The sequence below is a fragment of the Perca fluviatilis genome, chromosome 9, assembly GCF_010015445.1.
Source record: "Perca fluviatilis chromosome 9, GENO_Pfluv_1.0, whole genome shotgun sequence".
NCBI lineage: Eukaryota > Metazoa > Chordata > Actinopteri > Perciformes > Percidae > Perca > Perca fluviatilis.
The window spans coordinates 21,010,223-21,028,586 of NC_053120.1; the positions used below are offsets into that span (position 1 = coordinate 21,010,223).

The following is an 18,364-nucleotide window of genomic DNA, read 5'->3' on the forward strand; positions in this document are numbered from 1 at the left end:
GTATCATGCTGTTCCTTCTTCCCTTCACCATGACCACTTTTAAACTTACTCAGTTTGAACTTTTCTTTGTTATTCTGAAAATCCCACAAAATGATTTGGTATAATCAACATAATCAGAAACATACAGTTGATTAAAAATGTTGTGATCACAACGTCCTGCAAAACATAGACCACAGCATACTGACAAATAACATAATCTTAAATACTTTTAGATGTGTTAATGTATTTTTTCTCATGTAATGTACAACACAGTATGTCATTGTAACTTCCAATTTTTATAACTTAACCTGTATGTGTAGGCAAACTCATTTTCAGAAGCATTTGGGGAGTTTTATCCACCTCTACACTCCTAAAAAATAGGTCGATAACGAATAACTTGCTATAGATTCAGGAAGGGAAGCTTGCATGTAATAACACTTAGTTCAGTAAATGATTTACACTATGTACAATTTCTCCCACTAAAATAGTGCATTTATTCATTGTATAGTAGCATTTGGCATTGCAAGTGTGTAAACTATAGGATGAATTGTGTTACAGTGGAGTCAAAATTACATGATTTGATTTTTCATGGATACCATTTTGCAAAAGAAAGTAAAACCGTCTCCTCAACGTATTGTTTTTAGCACAAAAGCAATTTTCAAACTGTAATTATTAATACTGGAAAATAAACAATACTGAATTCAGTCTTAATTCTACTAGAAGAAGTCACAGTGTTTCAGTGCATCTGAGCTAACATTCACCAAAATGTCCAGTTTGTCCACAAGATGGCAATGTGAGTTTACCATTAGTACATACAATGTCTGTTTTTACAGCACAAATGAAGAGGAATACTGGCTGGTAATTTTGATCATTAAAAATTAAAAGCTAATGAATTCAAAAGTTTACTTGTCTGTTCTAGCTGGTACATCTGAATGAAGTTGAAGTGGTTCTTTCTGTTGTCTTTTAGGCTCAAATATTCACTCTGGGCTGCACATTTTCCAAGTAAACCACAGCAATCAGAGCAGTTTCCCCTTGGCTTTAAAGTTCTTGGGTTGCGAATATTGGGTGGTCTAATCTACAGCACAGAGTTCTTATTTCTGCCGGCAATATTTCCCCTGCCTCTTTTGTTTCGCTTCCAGCACAAACAGCTGATGATCACAGTGCTGATGATGACGGTGGCCACTACTGCGATGACGATGAGAATGATCGAAGTATCATTTGAAACCGTTTCCTTCTCCCCTTGTCCACCGCTCGTGACCTCCATGTGCTCTGAGGTGAGGGTAGTCTTGACAGCAGGTGAGGAAGTGCTTCGTCTAGTTGGAGGAGTGTGGGGTTTTCTCCTCTTCTCTGTTGAGGTCAACACAGGCTGCTCTGTAGAGCTGAGAGGCAGGAAGTTCTCATCTGCCAGCAGAGCAATTACCTCACCGTTCTGACTGAAAGGTGTTTCACAGACCACAAGAGTTTGGTTGACCTTAGATGGGTGCTGTAACATCCAGTCTCTAAGTGGCAAAATATCCTTGTCACACCTCCAGGGGTTCTGCTGCAGAAGAACTTCCTTTGCTGCAGTGAGGGCATCTAGACTCTCCTGTGGCAGGTTGGGAAGGGAGTTATTTCGCAGGTCTATCTGTCCGAGGTTGCTCAGGCCTTGGAGAAAACCCAGAGGGAGGGAGCTTATGTCATTGTGCTCCAAGGAAATGTTGACCAGACTGGGCAGACCTTGGAAGGTCCCAGCTTGCAGGGTTGTGAGCAGATTGGTGTGAAGGGATACCTCTCCCAGCTGCTCCAACCCTCCAAAGGCCCTTTTGGATACAGAGCTGATCTGGTTGCGACTGATTACCAGGAGATGCAACTGAGTCAAGTTCCTGAATGTGTCATCCTCCAAACGGCTCAGCTTGTTGTCATACAGCCACAACTCCTTCAGGGCCATGGGCCCAAACACTCCTGGTCCCAGACTCTCCAGTTGATTTTCATACAGGGAGATCTGGGAAAGGAGGGGCAGGTTTAAGAAGATCCCTTGTGGAAGAGATGTGAGCCTGTTGTTGGAGAGGAACAGTTTCCGGAGTTTCAAAGTCTTGGAGAACAGGTCATGGTGGATATGAGTAATTAGATTGTCATGTAGAGATAGTTCCTCCAGGTCTTTAAGATCATCCAAACTGCCAAGGGGGAGTTCCTGTAGCAAGTTTTTGTTAAGCCGTAAGGTTTTAAGCTTAGAAAGACCCTTGAAAGTTTCTCTCTGTAATTGACTGATATTGTTTCCAGAAAGAAAAAGGTACTGCAGTTCAGTAAGAGGATGAAATGTTTCCACAGGTACAGATGTGTAAAGGTTCTTACTGAGGTCAAGGAGTTTCAGCTCTGCTAACGTGGAAAACCAGTTAGGACGGAGTACAGAGAGCTTGTTGCTCTTCAGATTCAGATTCTCGAGCTTCTGAAGATTTTGGAACAAGGCCTCAGGGAGATCATGCAGTTCGGTGGTACTAAAGAGTAGGGCAACTAGGTTCGGAGTAAAATCAAATGTACCAGTGTGCACTTCCCTCAAAACAGTGTCTTTAATAACAAATGTGCTAAGGGAATTAGAGAAATCAGTTAGGTCCTCTGGTTTCAGGAATTTGATACTGCAATTGGAGAAGGAGAGGACGTTGGTAGCAGATGGTACAGTTGTAGGGAAGTCAGAGAGGCCAATGCAGAGGATTTTGGTTCCTTGACATTTACACCCATCCGGACATGCCCAAGAAGCAGTGTTGAGAAAACAGAGAAGTAGGAGCACATGAAGGGTCAGAGGCAGGTCCATTATTTAACCTAGAACAAAAGAAATGGCTATGTTACAGTCCAGGTTGGTAATGAATATTGTATCAGATAAACATGGAGATCAAAGGCTCTTGTGAGCACGCATGGTCATTACATAGTGAATACCCCTTTTTTGTCCTTAAGAAGCACTCTACTGTTCCCTACTACAGAGAGTAGTCTACACACTGTGAACGTTTTTTAATTCCCTCTGTGGCTCTGGAGGACTGGAGTCAAGTCCAAAAAAGAAACTCAAATTACATTACTTAACTTTCTTAAAAATAATGCCAGTTACAAATGGAGATGGGGTGTTTGAAAGTGCATTAACCAGAAAGGAAGGGCATAGCAAAAGATGCTATCTAGCCCCATTATGCAAGAGTGTATGGCTGCAGCCTCCGTGCCTCCTGTCTCATGCCTGGGCGTGCCCAACGGTAAATTCAGATGTTCAGAATATGAAATCATGAATTATTTTCTAAATAAAGTCAGGGTTAAATTAGTGAGCATGATGCAATTCATTGAACGCCGTTTAAACTCTTAAATTAACGATAGCCATACATAGCCTATAGTTGGCAGATTTGTGAATGTTAATGTTGTCTCCTTGATGTTAACATTTGTTGTTTATTTGATGAAACCTGCGATGACTTTAAATTTTTTTAAATTAATGCTTTATTTGCAAATTCATAACCGTAAAAAAAAGGACAGGCGTAACATAAAAACTAGTGCTGTCAGTTAAACGTGTTATTAACGGCGTTAACGCAAACCCATTTTAACGGCGTCAATTTTTTTGTCACAATATTAACGTTCTTTTTGGCCTAGCAAACTTTGTAGTTTTTTTCACATGCTGTTGGAACAACTAGTAAAGTTAGAAAAACTACAACACCACACCGGATCTAGCCTGACCGGAAACAAAACAACAGGCACGCGGCTTGCAAGCCGGCCAAAGAGTAGTAGGCTAACGTTACGTTTTGAGTGGATGGCGAGCGCGAGACGCCGAAATGGATGCCAATAAGATTCTGAATGGAAAGTTTACTTTAAAAAAGTTGCCAAATGGTTCCATTGACAAGACCAAAGTGATCGGTGTGTTTTGTCGTTGTGAACTGAGGTATCATCGCAGCATGTCCAGTCTGAAATACCACTTGATGACCAAGCACACAGCTGATGCGAATTCTCCGCCCCCTCGTCAAAGCCAGGCGACAATGGATGACTTCAGACAGAAGCACATGGATACCACAAGAACAAACTTACTGCAGCCATAGCTAAATGGGTCCAAGTGAGAATGTTAGTGTGAAATTCAACACTACAGTGTAGCAACCCGATCCACTTTTCCATGTTGATAAGAGCATTAAAATGAGAAAAAATAATGGGACAAAAACAAATCAAGGGACATTTAGAATAGATAAAAATGTGCGATTCATTGCAATTAATTGCGAGTTAACTATGAAATTAATGCGATTAATCACGATTAAATATTTTAATCGTTTAACAGCACTAATAAAAACGTATGCCAAGTGAAAAAAATATAGCTCAACAATGAAGCCACCCACATAATAGTAAAATTAATACACTTTTACAATTATAACATCTGACCACAGAAGAGTAGGCTACAATAAAAAGGTTTTCATGCCTCCCATTAGCAGGGGATCTGATATCTAAAATTTAGATAAGAGGAGGTTAACCATTAACCATTATAGGCTAAATCTTTTTAATCTTCTATAATTTCGAAAGCTGCATTTATGGATATGAAATTTGACAAGAAACAATAGGATTAAAATAAAATATTGGTTAACCTCTTCCGTTTTGAAATCATAAAACATTTAAAACTGCATCAGCGTTTAACGTTAAGCCATATTACATGAGAAGGTCAACTGAGGTCCGAAAGGCGCATCACTGCAGTGTAGGCCTCCTCAAGTGTAATATTGTGATTATACAACAACGGTTGCCAACAAAATAAGTGGTAATCAATTCATATTGTGGAGCAATTTGCTCTTGAAATACAAAAAAACAAAAAACAGACAGGATTTCTAGTCCCTCCATGTTTAGTCAGCCAGACAATTTGAACTATAGCTTTGTAGTGACCGTGGGATTTCCCAAACTGAATAAATCCTGCCCGCACATAAACACAAAACTGCTTTGCTAGCTGTGTTGTAACTACATTGACATCTGCTGAAAAAATAATTGTATTCATTAGCATGATTGCCGTACTGTTTAGTTCAAACAAAAACATCCAAAACACCAAAGTACGAAGACATAGCGGACCAGACGCGAGCTTTTATTTTGAAAAGTCAAAGCTCGGGGATGGCACCAGCTGAGAGGGCATGAGACGGGAGGTTTCTAGGCTGCAGCTATATACCCAACTCGCATTAAGGAGAAATGTCCTGTGTCTTTGGAGCTTGACCTATACTAGCGAACAAAAGTCAGGTCTTGTTGGCCCAGCTGCTTTTATTTTGTTTGTTCTTTTTCAAATATGACTTTCGCATTAGTTGTATTTTCACTTCTCTTCACTCCATCTGAGATTTGATGTACAGAAGTTGTCAGTTTCCAGGACAGTAAAAGAGGTGACTGTGGTCACTTGTTTCTCCTCTCACTGAAAGAACAGCCACAAAGGGGATTCTCTTCACTTTAATTATCGCCACCATAATAAGGCAACTCTAATTAGTAACAGTGCCTACATGTTTCAGCCTTAGCATTCTTGTTTAAACCAAAAATGAAACATTTGCATAAATTGATCCAGTGTTGTACTTTGTTGCCTGTTGCTAGTCGCCAACATGGTTGGCTGGTAAAATCACCATGCTAAGCAGTCTTTTGGCATCAAAACCATTTACTTGATTTTTGTTCAAACAGCAATTTTGGAGCTCACATATACATTTAGCTGCAAAATGTTTTTTAGAAGTAAATCCCCAAACCGCAGATGATATCCTCATTGAAGGTGGACATGGTGTTTGTGTTGTGTCTACAGTGCATTTAAACATGACACGTGACATGTTTGAGGCTGTGTAGGAGGCTGTGCTCGCTGTTTGTTATGGAACAGGAGGTTCCAAAGGCAAAGCTGTGCCAACACAATGACCTGCTTCAAGTTCTGCAACTTAAGGTTGGCAAGCATGAGTTGTTTCTCACTGGCTGAGGGGTATTAGGGTGCAGAGAGAGTCTTTCCGAGGAAATAACTTTCTAAAGAGGCCAGTACGTCCCTTAACGAGCTCAGCTACAGATGTACCAGATTTATATATTTATTTTCTTTCTTTCTTTCTTTCTTTCTTTCTTTCTTTCTTTCTTTCTTTCTTTCTTTCTTTCTTTCTTTCTTTCTTTCTTTCTTTTTTTCATCCTTTCATTTAGTTTTGTTTTGTTTTTCACATCAAAGATAGAGGGTCATAAAATACATTATTGTGCATCACAGCTGTTTCCATTTTCAATACATGTACTCATGTATGCTTTCATGTGGTACTTTGGTCCCTGCTGCGAGAGGAAAAATGCCATTCTTTATTCCCAACCCTACCAGTATTTCTACTTTTTTTTAAAGATCATTTTTTCTGGGAATTTTCGGCCTTTATTTTTGACAGGACAGCTGAAGACATGAAAGAGGAGAGAGGGGGGGGGGAATGTCATGCAGCAAAGGGCAGCAGGTTGCAGTCGAACCCTGGCCCGCTGCATCGAAGAGTAAACCTCTATATATAGGTGTCCGCTCTACCAACTGAGCTATCCGGGCACCCCCGTACTCCTACTTTAACAGTACTCATTACTTTAACTGCTACTATCAATAACCCTTAGTAAAATGACTTATAACTTTCCTTCATATTTGTTCGAATGAGGTTTTGTGGGTCAACTCCCACTGGTTTCATCACAAAATCAACTGAACCTGACAGCTAGACACATGTTTCCTCTTTTAGGTATTATAACATCCCAGTCCAACCAAAACCAATGTCTGCTCCCGACTGGGAACCTGGAACGCCCTGCAGTACAGTGTAATGGCTAAAGCATTTCCTGTTCACAATTAATTGCTTTGATTTGTTTTCCCCCTTGCCACAGCTGAAGGATCAGCACTTTGTCTGTTTCATGAAAAGACTGATCTAGCAAAGTGGGGAACCGTACTGCCAGAGTACAGAACGCAAGCCACAGAACTTAATTCATGTTTTGTATAAAAGCTTTTGATTATCACATATTTATCTAACATACTGTATTAAGACTTTCGTTATCTAACATAAACCACATTTTCAAAAAAAGGAAAATGTCATCAAATTCAGTTCAAACTAAGAATCTTAAAGGCAGTATTGTACTTTACACGTGAATAAACACATGATATAACAAAAGTAAGGCTTGAATGAATTATGTACAGAAGGTTGTATTTTAAATATACAAGTAAAAGAGATTGCACAAACTTATAACTTATTGATCGTTATCCTTATTTTTATTTAGGCTCAGATTGATTTCATCATGTAATCTTCTTGCCTCATTATTCTTGACAAGTCTGTTATAAGTATAGAAGACCAGTATTCTGTTAAGCAGGACAGCATGCAATTTTGCCATTACTTACCTCCTGTAATGTTTGACGATTGAATGATCAGAGTTGGTGTGGTTGTCTTTTATGTACGTCCTCCCTTCCTTCTTGCTTCACATCCTCTGATGAAAGTTTCCAGCACCGTCTAAACTCTCACACCATCACATGTTCCTGTTCTTCGTCATCACTGAGCCCTGAGCCCTGAGCTCACAAAATCTGCAGATCTTTTTTCTGAGGCTTCAGTACTGCGGTCAAAGCCAGCCGACAGTCGGATGTCCGTGGTCAAATCAGCCGACGTTGAAATTGCACTTATATACTAGTACTTTTGGTAAATGCATTTAGACGGCGCAGATCGACGGTTTTAGCAAAGTTAGCGGTAAATAGAGATGGGACTACTTCCGGTTTTCAAAATAGCTGGTTTCAAGAAATTTTATATATAAAGTACACAAAAATAAGATTATTTGATTATTTTTACAACATTTTTACTGTATGCATTTTGAGATTTTATAAAGTAATTGTCTCACATTTCCACTGTAAAATGACTTCAAATCTGAAACTCCAGGGGTTAAAAAACTATTTTGCTCCATAAATCCAGTCAATGACTAAAAACACCAATAATTAAAATCTAACAATTTAACTGTATGAATATGGAGGGTTTTCCAAGTAAAGTTCAACATTTTAACTGTAAATTGATTTATAATCTGAAATTATAGGTGCAATAAAACGACATTGCTCCATAATTCCAGGCAATGATATATATAGATAGATAGATATATGTGAGTACAGGACATCTCTGACTACACCCTTACTGAAAATCAAACAATTTTACTGTATAAATATGGAGATTTTTCAAAGTAAAATCCCATACCTCTACTGTTAAATGACTAAAAATATGAAACTGGAGGTGCTATAAAAAGACTTTGCTCCATAATTCCAGACAATGACTGATATATTTGAGTACAGGACATCTCAAACTACACCCTTAGTGAAAATCAAACATTTTTACTGTATAATTTTGGAGATTTTATCAAGTAAGTGTCCCACATTTATGCGGTAAAATGACCTCAAATCTGAAACTGGAGGTGCTATAAAAAGACACCGGCATACTACACCAGAATACTTGCATGTTGGATGACAGTTATCCTTCTTTGTTCATCACAGTCTCTAAGAAAAGTTGCTTTTTGCAATTATCTGCAGCACACTACTCTCATATGTCCTTTCCCTTGCTCAATTCCTTCATATTAAGTAAAATGTATCATTTTGCAGATTAGCAACCAATCAAAATAAAAATGTAAAAACTGTGACAACTGCAATGAAACATTTGGTTAAATTATGTTAAAGCTTGTTAAAGGCCTGCATTTAAAAATGATATTAAACAACATTAAATAATATGGGACAGCATGAAGCTCTGTCTTTTCAATTAAAAGTGGTTCTATAATAACCATTTACAGATTCAGTGTGACAGCTGTTGCCAGTGGTTTCACGCTCAGTGCCTACAGATGGACAACAGCACAGCTTGATGCTGTGAAGACAGGTGACAGCTGTCATTACTATTGAAATTATTCAGTCATTGTTCTTATAAAGTTCTAACAGTAATATTTTAATTACATTTTTCTAATGTTTGTATTTTGTATTGTAGCCTAACTACTAACCCAGGATAAATAACCATACACTGGAATACAGCATAAATCAAGTGGTTTTCCTGTAGTGCTGGCATTGTTAAAGAAAGGTATAGAAGGAAAGAAATGTGTAACAGTGGGGACTTGTATACTACAAAGAAGGTAATGTACTATTACAAGATCAGTTTCTGAGTGAAAAGTGCTACCACCAATCTACCATGTTGGTGGCAGTGGTGAATAAACACTGTAATTTAAACATTAGCCTACACGTAATAAAGATTTTCAATTTAGGCCTGGTATAACAACAACAGTGCCAATGCCAAGAACCCTAACCCTAGACTAGAGGCGGCCATTCCTTATTTCCCACACCCCTGCTTCTGGCGCACTTGCTCGGACCACACAAGCAATGTCTTTTTTCAAAAACTCAAGTTTCAGAATTACCATAAAATGTATGGTATAAATGTAAGACTTTTACTTTGAAAAATCTCCAAAATGATACAGTAAAATTGTTAGATTTTCAGTATGGGTGTAGTCAGAGATGCCCTGTACTCAAATATATCAGTCATTGCCTGGAATTATGGAGCAAAGTCTTTTATAGCACCTCCAGTTTCAGATTTTAGTCATTTTATTGTAGAAATGTGGGACATTTACTTCATAAAATCTCCAAATGTATACCATAAAATTGCTTGAGTTTTAGTATGGGTGTAGTCAGAGGTGTCCACTGAAATAAATCAGTCGTTGTCTGGAATTATTAATGTCATATTCTTGTAAAATCCAACAATACCTTCCTTTCACAATTTAGTGGAATTTTATTTGTATTGTATAAGGGACACAGGTTACATATATTTTACTTCTGGTGAATGTAATCCATTACTCTCGTTTAATATGTACTTTGTATTAACACCTTATTTTGAAAACCAGAAGTAGTCCCATGTGTATAATTTCTCTAACTTCGCTAGTCAGTCCATCGCTTAGGCTACTTGTTTTATATCTATGCTTACTCGGTCTGGGACGTTTGAATGCATTTACCACGCTTACCAGTATAAGAGTGCACTACAATTTTAGTGTCGGCTGATTTGACCACGGAGATCCGAGTGTTGGCCGGCTTGACCTTAGTGCTTCTACCTACTCTCTGCCTCCTCTGTTTCTCTCACACACCCATGCTTCATCAAGCAAGCATGGGGGGGAAGCCCCACCCTCTGAGTTGTCTTTACAATATAGGGCGTGTGTTTGATTGAATCCATGTGATGGATGTGTGAGCTGTGCTTCATGTAGTGGATCCATATGTTTTTAAACCAGGAATTTGTGTTGGAGGTGTACGTGACTTTTTGTTTTGGGTGTTTCACATTTAACGATCAGCTGCTATATCTTTGTTATGACATCCCTGGTATGCTTGTAAGAAGACGGTTTAGGCACTTGGCAGTTTTTAGACATTCACAAATCCAGGGTTATAATTATAACTTTCAAATATCTGTTCAGTCTTACTTGTGTACAGTGGTGTAGTCTAATGTATTGTAGTGGGTATACTGTACTGTATTATAGGCCAGGATGGGGGGCCATAGTGGGGTTCTGGGTGTCCTCCCTCAGGAAAATTTTCAGTGTCAAAGACTTCATTTCCTGCACCAATTTACAGTGGAAATATCTTTAATTAGCCTATGAAAGAAAATAAAACAGATGACAATTCAAAATATATCAAAATAATAATGCAAAGTATGTTTCTACGTGTCATTGCACCTTTTTAAGTGAGCATATGGAAATCCTGGAGCTTTCTTAGTGAGTATACTGTGTAGTAATCAAGCAGTTTGGCAGAAAACATTAGCCTACATTACAAAAATGTTATTTGTTTAGGGAACAGAGCTTTACAGTTTTGTTTTTCTCAACCTGTTCATGTAAATTCATTGGCATTTCATTTTGGTGCTAAAATGTGAAGTGGCATTTCTTCAATACATCAGTGGGGGAAAAAGGCTGGGCTGGACGTGTTCTGCTGCGTTTAATATTCCTGAGCTGCCATTAGTGAATCCATCTGTTTGTAAAATTAAACTAACAAATGAACTCCTCACCACAGAAAACCGATAGTGAGGGTGGAGTTAACGTATAGAAGTCAGTTGCTGCAGCACCCAAAAATCACACTGGACACATGGTGGTTTTAAGGTTTACTGTTAAGATACTGGAAGATGTATAGAAGGGAATGTATTATCTTCTGAAAAAGGACATACTAGTCATAGATATTCTTCAACAAAGTCATCATGACCTCTTGTTATCATTGAGTAACATTCTGGGATGCAGGAGATACACCATATGCACTATTAGCTAATACATTGATGGTGAAAAGGTGAAATACTGAAGTTCAAGTTCTGTATTCCTATCTAAGTGAGATTAAAAGGTCAGCAGTGAGCACACAGATGAATAAACGTGTAATATGTCGGTATAAAGTACTTTATTTCTCCCTGTTGGACAAAAAAGAGAGTCACTGCATTTGCAATTAGATGAGTTACAGATTGAAGGTAGTAATATAGCACTATTGATGAGTTTACAAGACTTACAGTAAAAACTCCACCTGGTAATAATGAGTGTATGTTTTCCCCAAAATATTCGAAAAATGAATAATTACATAGCTAAATCAGGCATGACTAAAGTTAGAGGTTTTATGACAAAACAACTTCGTTTAGATGAGCAAGTTGGAGATAAAAGAGAAACACATTACAATGTTGTGTTAGCTGTCTTGGGCAGAATGTTAGGCTAAAACTATATTTTGTTAACGTCAAAATGCTTTCTAACAGTTCATTATTGAACTTAATAGGAGTATTGCTCTACTCTACAACCAAGAGTCGGCTAAGACCAGAGCTACCAATGGGCTGTGGAGTACATGCCCTAAATACTCCACCGGTTTTCTACTGTGCTCAAACATTCCCCGTGACCCTGCAGTATCATTTCCTCTTCCCATGCTTACCCTGTGTGTGTGTGTGTGTGTGTGTGTGTGTGTGTGTGTGTGTGTGTGTGTGTGTGTGTGTGTGTCCACTGTTGTGTGAGCTCAGCATACTGAAAGGGCCCATTCACCCGTTGCCATAGCAATGAACTTGGGTGTCGTTCATCAATTCGTCCTCTTTTGTTTGTGGTTTGTTTTAAAGTCCAATCACTTCTCGTGGAATTTGTGGCATCCATTGTCATTTTGTGCAGGTTTAAAAGCTTTGAAAGCTTTTTCGACCAGCAGTTGAACATTTCACCTCAAAAGAATAATATTATTATCATTAAAACCATTTGTATGAAAACTTAACGATACAATAATAGAGCAACTATGTTTTTTTCAATCCTTTTCTAGGCTATATTGTAAGTTATTTTGAGTGATCAAGGACCACTCCAAAAAAGGAAGTCATAACTGCACATTGCACATTGTTGTGGTTCTGTTTTTATGTGGAGGCTTGTGAAATTACAGGGGAACTGTTAGTCATCTCAACAGCTACTCTGCTCCACGAACTTGTGAAATCTGACGGACTGATGTTGTCCTTCCCGGTGTCCAAGACATGATTCGTTTGGGAAAAGCACATTCCTCCCTTGTTTTCATTTAAGGAAAAGAAACTCAGATAAGGGATGTTTATATATGCCGCTCTCTCAAATACAACTAGTGCCCTGGCACAAGTTTATAAAACAACCAGTCTTGTAAGTACTTGAAAGCAATACTTGAGTAAAAGTACAAATATCTTACCAGAAAAAACATTGGTAGACGTTAAATTCACCTTTTAGAATATTACTTGAGTAAAAGTTTTTCTTCTTTTCTTTCTCTATTTCCTGTGCTTAAGTATCAAAAGTAATTTTCTGATATTAAATGTACTTAAGAATTAAGTAAAAAAAAAAACTTTATTGTGGCTTCATTAATAAAGCATAACTCCAGGGTTTCCTCACCTTCTTAAACATCATGTAGTGGAGTAACATTTCCCAGAAATATAAATAATGAAGTAAAGTACAAATATGTGAAACTCCTACTTAAGTACAGTAACAAAGTATACTATACTATACTTACTTACAACAAAGTATTTGTACTTTGTTACATTACAACACTGGAAACAACACGTTTCAAATATTCTTTGACACTGATTTATTGGTGCATATATTCAGGTATGTGATCACAGGAGTGGACCAGAACACACACTGCGATGTTGGACCAGGTTGCATAATTTTTTATTTGACTGATTTAATTATATATATATGTATATATAAACTTACATCAGCATAGCTGTTTTTGAAAATTGCATACTGTATTATAAATGATGTACTGTATTATATAATATCAAATACAGTATATATATAATACATATGATGTAAAAAAAGATATGAAAGAAAGAAAGAGACATTTGCACATTTGATGTCTCTTCACGCAGTTTGAAGCTTTCACATCTAGAGGAAAACAAATGACTTGTGATCACTTTTGACTACATTGGCTTGACATTTGCTCAATGAAGATTAACATTTCACTGTACATAGGAAAACAGAAAAATAAAATGTGTAAAACTTACAAATACTGTTAGACATTAGTACGTATCACATTTAGCATGCAATCTTAAGGAGATAGCAAAGAAAGGATGACTGAAAGCAAGTTTTATTTCAAATGTTTATTTTAAAGATTAAATGTTTGGTCTATGAAAAAGAACTGAAAAATGCTCATGATAACCTCCAAAAGCCCAAAGTGAGGTCTTCCAATTGCCTGGTTTGTCTGACCAACAGTCCAAAACACACAGCTATTTGATTTATTATCATATAAGACAAAGAAAAGCAGCAAATCTTTACATTTGACAAGCTGATTGAGAAACTAATTGCTCAATTCCCCAAATAGTTCCTGATTAATTTTCTTTTGATTGGCTAATTGAATAAGTAACCAATCCTTACAGCTTTACATAAATTATATAAAATTATGAACAAGGAAAAAAATATAAACTTACATCAGCAAAGCTGTTTTTGAAGCTTGCATGCTGTATTATATATACTTAACTGTATTATGTAATATTAAAAACTGTATTATCGTACAGAGATTCTTTGCTATCTTAAAATACCTTCATCTTAAATTTTGTCACAATATTTTAAATTCCATATTCCAAGTCTGACTGCCTTGAAACACTTGAAGATACAACCACGTCTAGAAAACCTACACCTAATAGGGATCTTTTATAAAGTGCAACCCTTGGAAAAGGACTGTTATCTTGGTCTGTTGTGCACCAGGCCTGATAACATGTTTTGTTACACTGGAGGATGTGCACGCTCCGCCTTCAGCTCATCCGTGAGGCGACACATGCAAAACATGGCAGCAAGAATGAGGAACAAGCCTGCGGCCACGAGAAGGATGTGACTAAACATGAGGAGCCCAGTCAAGGCCTCATCTGAGGGCAGAAACCACACGTACACCCAGCCGTTGTGGAGTTTGTGGTGAACAAATTCGGGCCCCTGTTCAACCACCAATGTGTCATAGAAAGGACGGGACATGTAATCAGATAAGGCAATCTCATTGATGAGATGGAACTTCTCGTTAGGCCGGGTGGTGGTGGGAGTTTGGAGAGTTGTTGGTAGGATGGTGGTATGTAAGGTAGATGGTTTTATAGTTGGAGTGGTTGTTGGGACGGCGACTTGTTGGGTAGCTCCTTGAGTGGGGGTTGATGTTGTTGTATGCGGGTGTGGTTACTGAAGCTACAACTGATGTTTGTCTGCTGGTTGTAATAGTGTGGAATGGTTTTGTTGGCTCATGTGTAGAAAGATATCTTGATTTGACTATCACAGCATCGCAAAAGTTGAACTCCTCATCACGCAGGGAATCAATGGTACGGAGCTGTTGGTGCACTGGACTCTGACACATCACATCCTGTCTGTCAAGAACCACATGCTCATTATGTCTTATCCATTTTGCAATACCTCTGATACTACAAGTACAGTCCCAGGGGTTGCCACTCAGAGTAAGAACCTTCAAAGCTGTCTTAAGGTGGTTATTGTTCAAATCAACTGAAAAAACCCCTCTGATGCCCTGAAAGATGTTTTCCGGTAGGCCCTGCAGCTTATTGTCATTAAGAAGCAGCATGCCCAGTGTGGTTAGTCCGGAAAACAGTTGAGGATGTAGATAATGGAGGTCGTTGGATTTCAATGAGAGCTTCTCAAGCTTGGGAATGCAGCAGAAGAGGTCTGAGGGCAAATCCCTCAGCTTGTCATTAAAATGAAGGTTAAGGCTCCGGAGCCCAGACATGTTTGCAAACAAATTCCCAGGAACAGTGGTGAGGTTAGTGGCATACAGATAAAAGTCTGTCATGTCAGGCATGTGACCCATCAGCTGGTCTGGTAGAGATAATAACGGGTTGTTGTAAATGGTAAGCTTGCTCAGCTTTGGCATGTTGTAGAAGCTCTTTTCCGGGATAGCTTGAAGCCGGTTAGAGGAAAGGTTCAGGATCGTTAAGTTCCTCAGTGACCAGAACACCTGAGGTGGAAGGCTGGTGATCTGGTTCTGATGGATTTTTAGCTCCACGAGGTTGACAAGTCCATCAAAAATCCCAGCTTCTAGCACTTCTAGCTCATTGTTATAGATCATAAGCTTGCGAAGATTAGTCAAGGTGTGAAAGATAGTTGGTGGAAGTTTCTTTATGGAGTTCCTGCCAAGGTTCAGAAATTTAAGTTGGGTCAGTCCATCGAAAACATTTGAAGAAGGACTACTGAGTTTGTTCCAGCTGAGGTCCAGATCCAGCAACCTGACAAGTCCATCAAACATATCCGGAGCAATGGTCTTCAACTGGTTCCCGTCTAAATGCAGCTGCTCCAGAGTGATCAGTGGACTGAAAACCCGAGCAGGGAGGGTAGAGAGATCATTGGACGACAGCTTGACAGACTTAAGCTGTGGAGCAACATGGAAGGCGCTGGGATGGATACTGTGCAAATGGCTGTGAGTCAGACTGAAACGCAACAGGAGGTCCATGTTTGCCAAGCTCTGCTCATTTATGACGTTCATGTTTGTGTCATTAAGCTGCAGCAGGTATGTGTGGACAGGCAGCTGCTTTGGTATATCTGTGATGGTGTCTCCAACACACTTGACAGGGCCTTTAAAATAACACTGGCAACTGCTGGGGCAGAGCATATTGCAGCTGAGGTGTGGCAGTGTCAAGAAGACAAGTATAATCCACAAAGTGCCTGCAAAGTCGAAATAAAGACACATTTGACAAATGAGATTAAATCTAAAATGAAGTCTCATTAAACCCCCTCAAGTAGCAGTATATACTGTAGTAAAGGTCTTTCACTGTTAATAAAAAAAAGGCCAAAGATTTTTCTTCAACTCAGATTTGATCCGTTTTCAAATCGAATTCAATTCTTTTTTTTCTGGCATTTTAGGTCTTCATTTTGACAGGACAGCTGAAGACATGAAAGGGGAGAGAGAGGGGGAATGACATGCAGCAAATGGCCGCAGGTCGGAGTCAAACCAGGGGCCGCTGCATTGAGGAGTAAACCTCTGTATATGGGTGCCCGCTCCACCAAATGAGCTATCCGGGCACCCTGGAATTCATTCTTATTCTTGACATAGTTCTCAAAGAATACTTATAAAACAATAAACATTTAGGATATGTTCGCTTCTCTTTAATAACAGTAAAAGACCTGATCCTATCCTGACTTGGGATAAAAACCAAAACAAGTTAAATATTCTACCAACCTTTGAAGGGAGAATCCATCATTGTTCGTTTGATGTTATGACCATGTCGCTGTGATCTGTGCTGCTCTTTCAGGGCTGTCTTAAAGAGCTGGGCACCCTGTCTATCAAGTTACCCTGCCCTCTGCTCTACCAAAATGCCCGCCCAAAAACTACACTACACATCCTTCATGCTGCACAACCACTGACCTTAGCCCCCTATCTCACCAACTGTGGACGTGGAATAATGTGACGATATTGGATATAGGCGATGACTTATTTAGATTGGCTTATTTCACTGGACCCATGTTTTACTGGACATATTAGTATTGGAAATTCTAAAATAAGTGACACTACAGGCAAAAACATTTTTCAATTTTAAGGGTTTTGGGCTATTTTGCTTACATAATACTGTCTTATTTCAGGCTAGTGGGAAAAACATCAAAAATACACTTTTAGGTGTTTATTGTCTATTTGTGCCTGTATATTTCTCCTAAATTCACCTCATTTGCATATTTAAACATAAAACAGTTTCATGGTGATATGTGTTAGTTAAAATAGTTTCCCTATTCACCTGTAGTGTCTCCCCTTAATATTGGACCCATTATAAACGTATTGTAGCGTTACAATTATTCTCTTTTTATGTTTTGTGCTTTAACTAACTTACAGTATTTGTAATTGCCAGTTTACGACTGTTGCCCCAGAAAGGGGAATTCTGAGTTGCCTTTCACATGTTTTCTTTCCTTATGTGCTATGTTTTTGGGGGAGTTTTTTCCTTCTTAGGCTGTGCCAGATATGGTTAAGCCTTTGGTACATACTATTATTCACGGTTGTGTGAGTGACACAGAGGATGCTGTCTCCTTTCCTGTAGACTTATCTCCATGGTCTGACTCCACTCTGCCTGCGCTCCATTATGGACTGAACTGAAATAGATAACACCAATTTCTGTATTGAGTCAGTTAGGTTGTTTTGTGTCTTCTGCCTGTAGTGTGACAGGGCAGTTGTATGAACACTCTGACTTTTGTGACTTTTGTTTTAGATTTGTATAGATTTGACACATACAGGTTCTTCTTCAGTGTGTCACGTTGTTGCGTATGTGTAGAGAGAGAAAGAAAGTGTTTTGCTAGTGTTTGTGATTCATTGGCCTCTCACTGGCAGTCAAAGTTAAACTCCAGTTCCAGGCCGTGATGATGTACTGCTGAGTTACTCTGATACAACAGATGCATGATGCGTGTTGAGTATTACACCCCTTGAATTTAGGGGCAAAATAATTATGTCAGCAATGTGCAAAAAATACATTGAAATGTTAAAGTGATGGTTCGGAGTAATTTCACCCTAGGGTCCTTTGCACCATGATCTCGAGCCAAACACCCCCCCAGAAGCTTTTTTCACCTGGGTCGAACATTGGGAGCGTTAGCGTAGCGTAGCGTAGCGTTATCAGCTGAATAGCTTAGGCGCAGAGGCTAATGGATCGCGGTGTCTCTTAACATTACCCCACTAATAATGCCCGAAATGATACCAAAGGTCTACACTAGTATATATAGGTTGTGCACTCATAAAACGATGGATTGTAAAGTTTGTGAGTACACCAGAAGTTTATGTAAATAACACTTGCCTGCTGGCTTCTGCTCTCTGCTGCTGCTGCTGCTGCTGTTACTACCGGGCAGTAAGAGTGCTTAGGGACATCTACAAATTACAACACCGAAAAGAGATGCAACAAAAATATTTATTAATTTAATGATTAAAAAAGGTAATGTCTACTTGTCTCCTGCTAGTTTATACTACAGCACTTACTTTAAAAAATAAGTTAAATTAAAAAATATTTTTGTTGCATCTCTTTTCGGTGTTGTAATT

At 38.7% G+C, this 18,364-nt stretch overlaps 1 protein-coding gene across 1 annotated transcript; it reads right to left on the reverse strand.

The window, feature by feature from the left end:
• Positions 1-444: 444 nt before the first annotated feature.
• LOC120565639 lies at positions 445-16,636 on the reverse strand. The gene is made up of 4 exons (XM_039811545.1): positions 16,535-16,636; positions 14,390-16,020; positions 14,102-14,301; positions 445-2,771 (listed from the first exon to the last, which is right to left on the reverse strand). Exons 1-4 carry the CDS (start codon positions 16,554-16,556, stop codon positions 1,055-1,057), a joined length of 3,570 nt encoding a protein of 1,189 aa, XP_039667479.1. The 5' UTR covers positions 16,557-16,636; the 3' UTR covers positions 445-1,054.
• Between the last annotated feature and the right edge of the window lie 1,728 nt (positions 16,637-18,364).

Bases quoted from the DNA above. Each gene is read 5' to 3' on its own strand.
- LOC120565639 (XM_039811545.1), bottom strand. From the start codon at position 16,556: ATGATGGATTCTCCCTTCAAAG. The intron at 16,021-16,534 runs GTTGGTAGAATA...TCGACTTTGCAG, and splicing joins GATGGATTCTCCCTTCAAAG to GCACTTTGTGGATTATACTT. The intron at 14,302-14,389 runs GCCTAACGAGAA...GTGGTTGAACAG, and splicing joins CAAACTCCCACCACCACCCG to GGGCCCGAATTTGTTCACCA.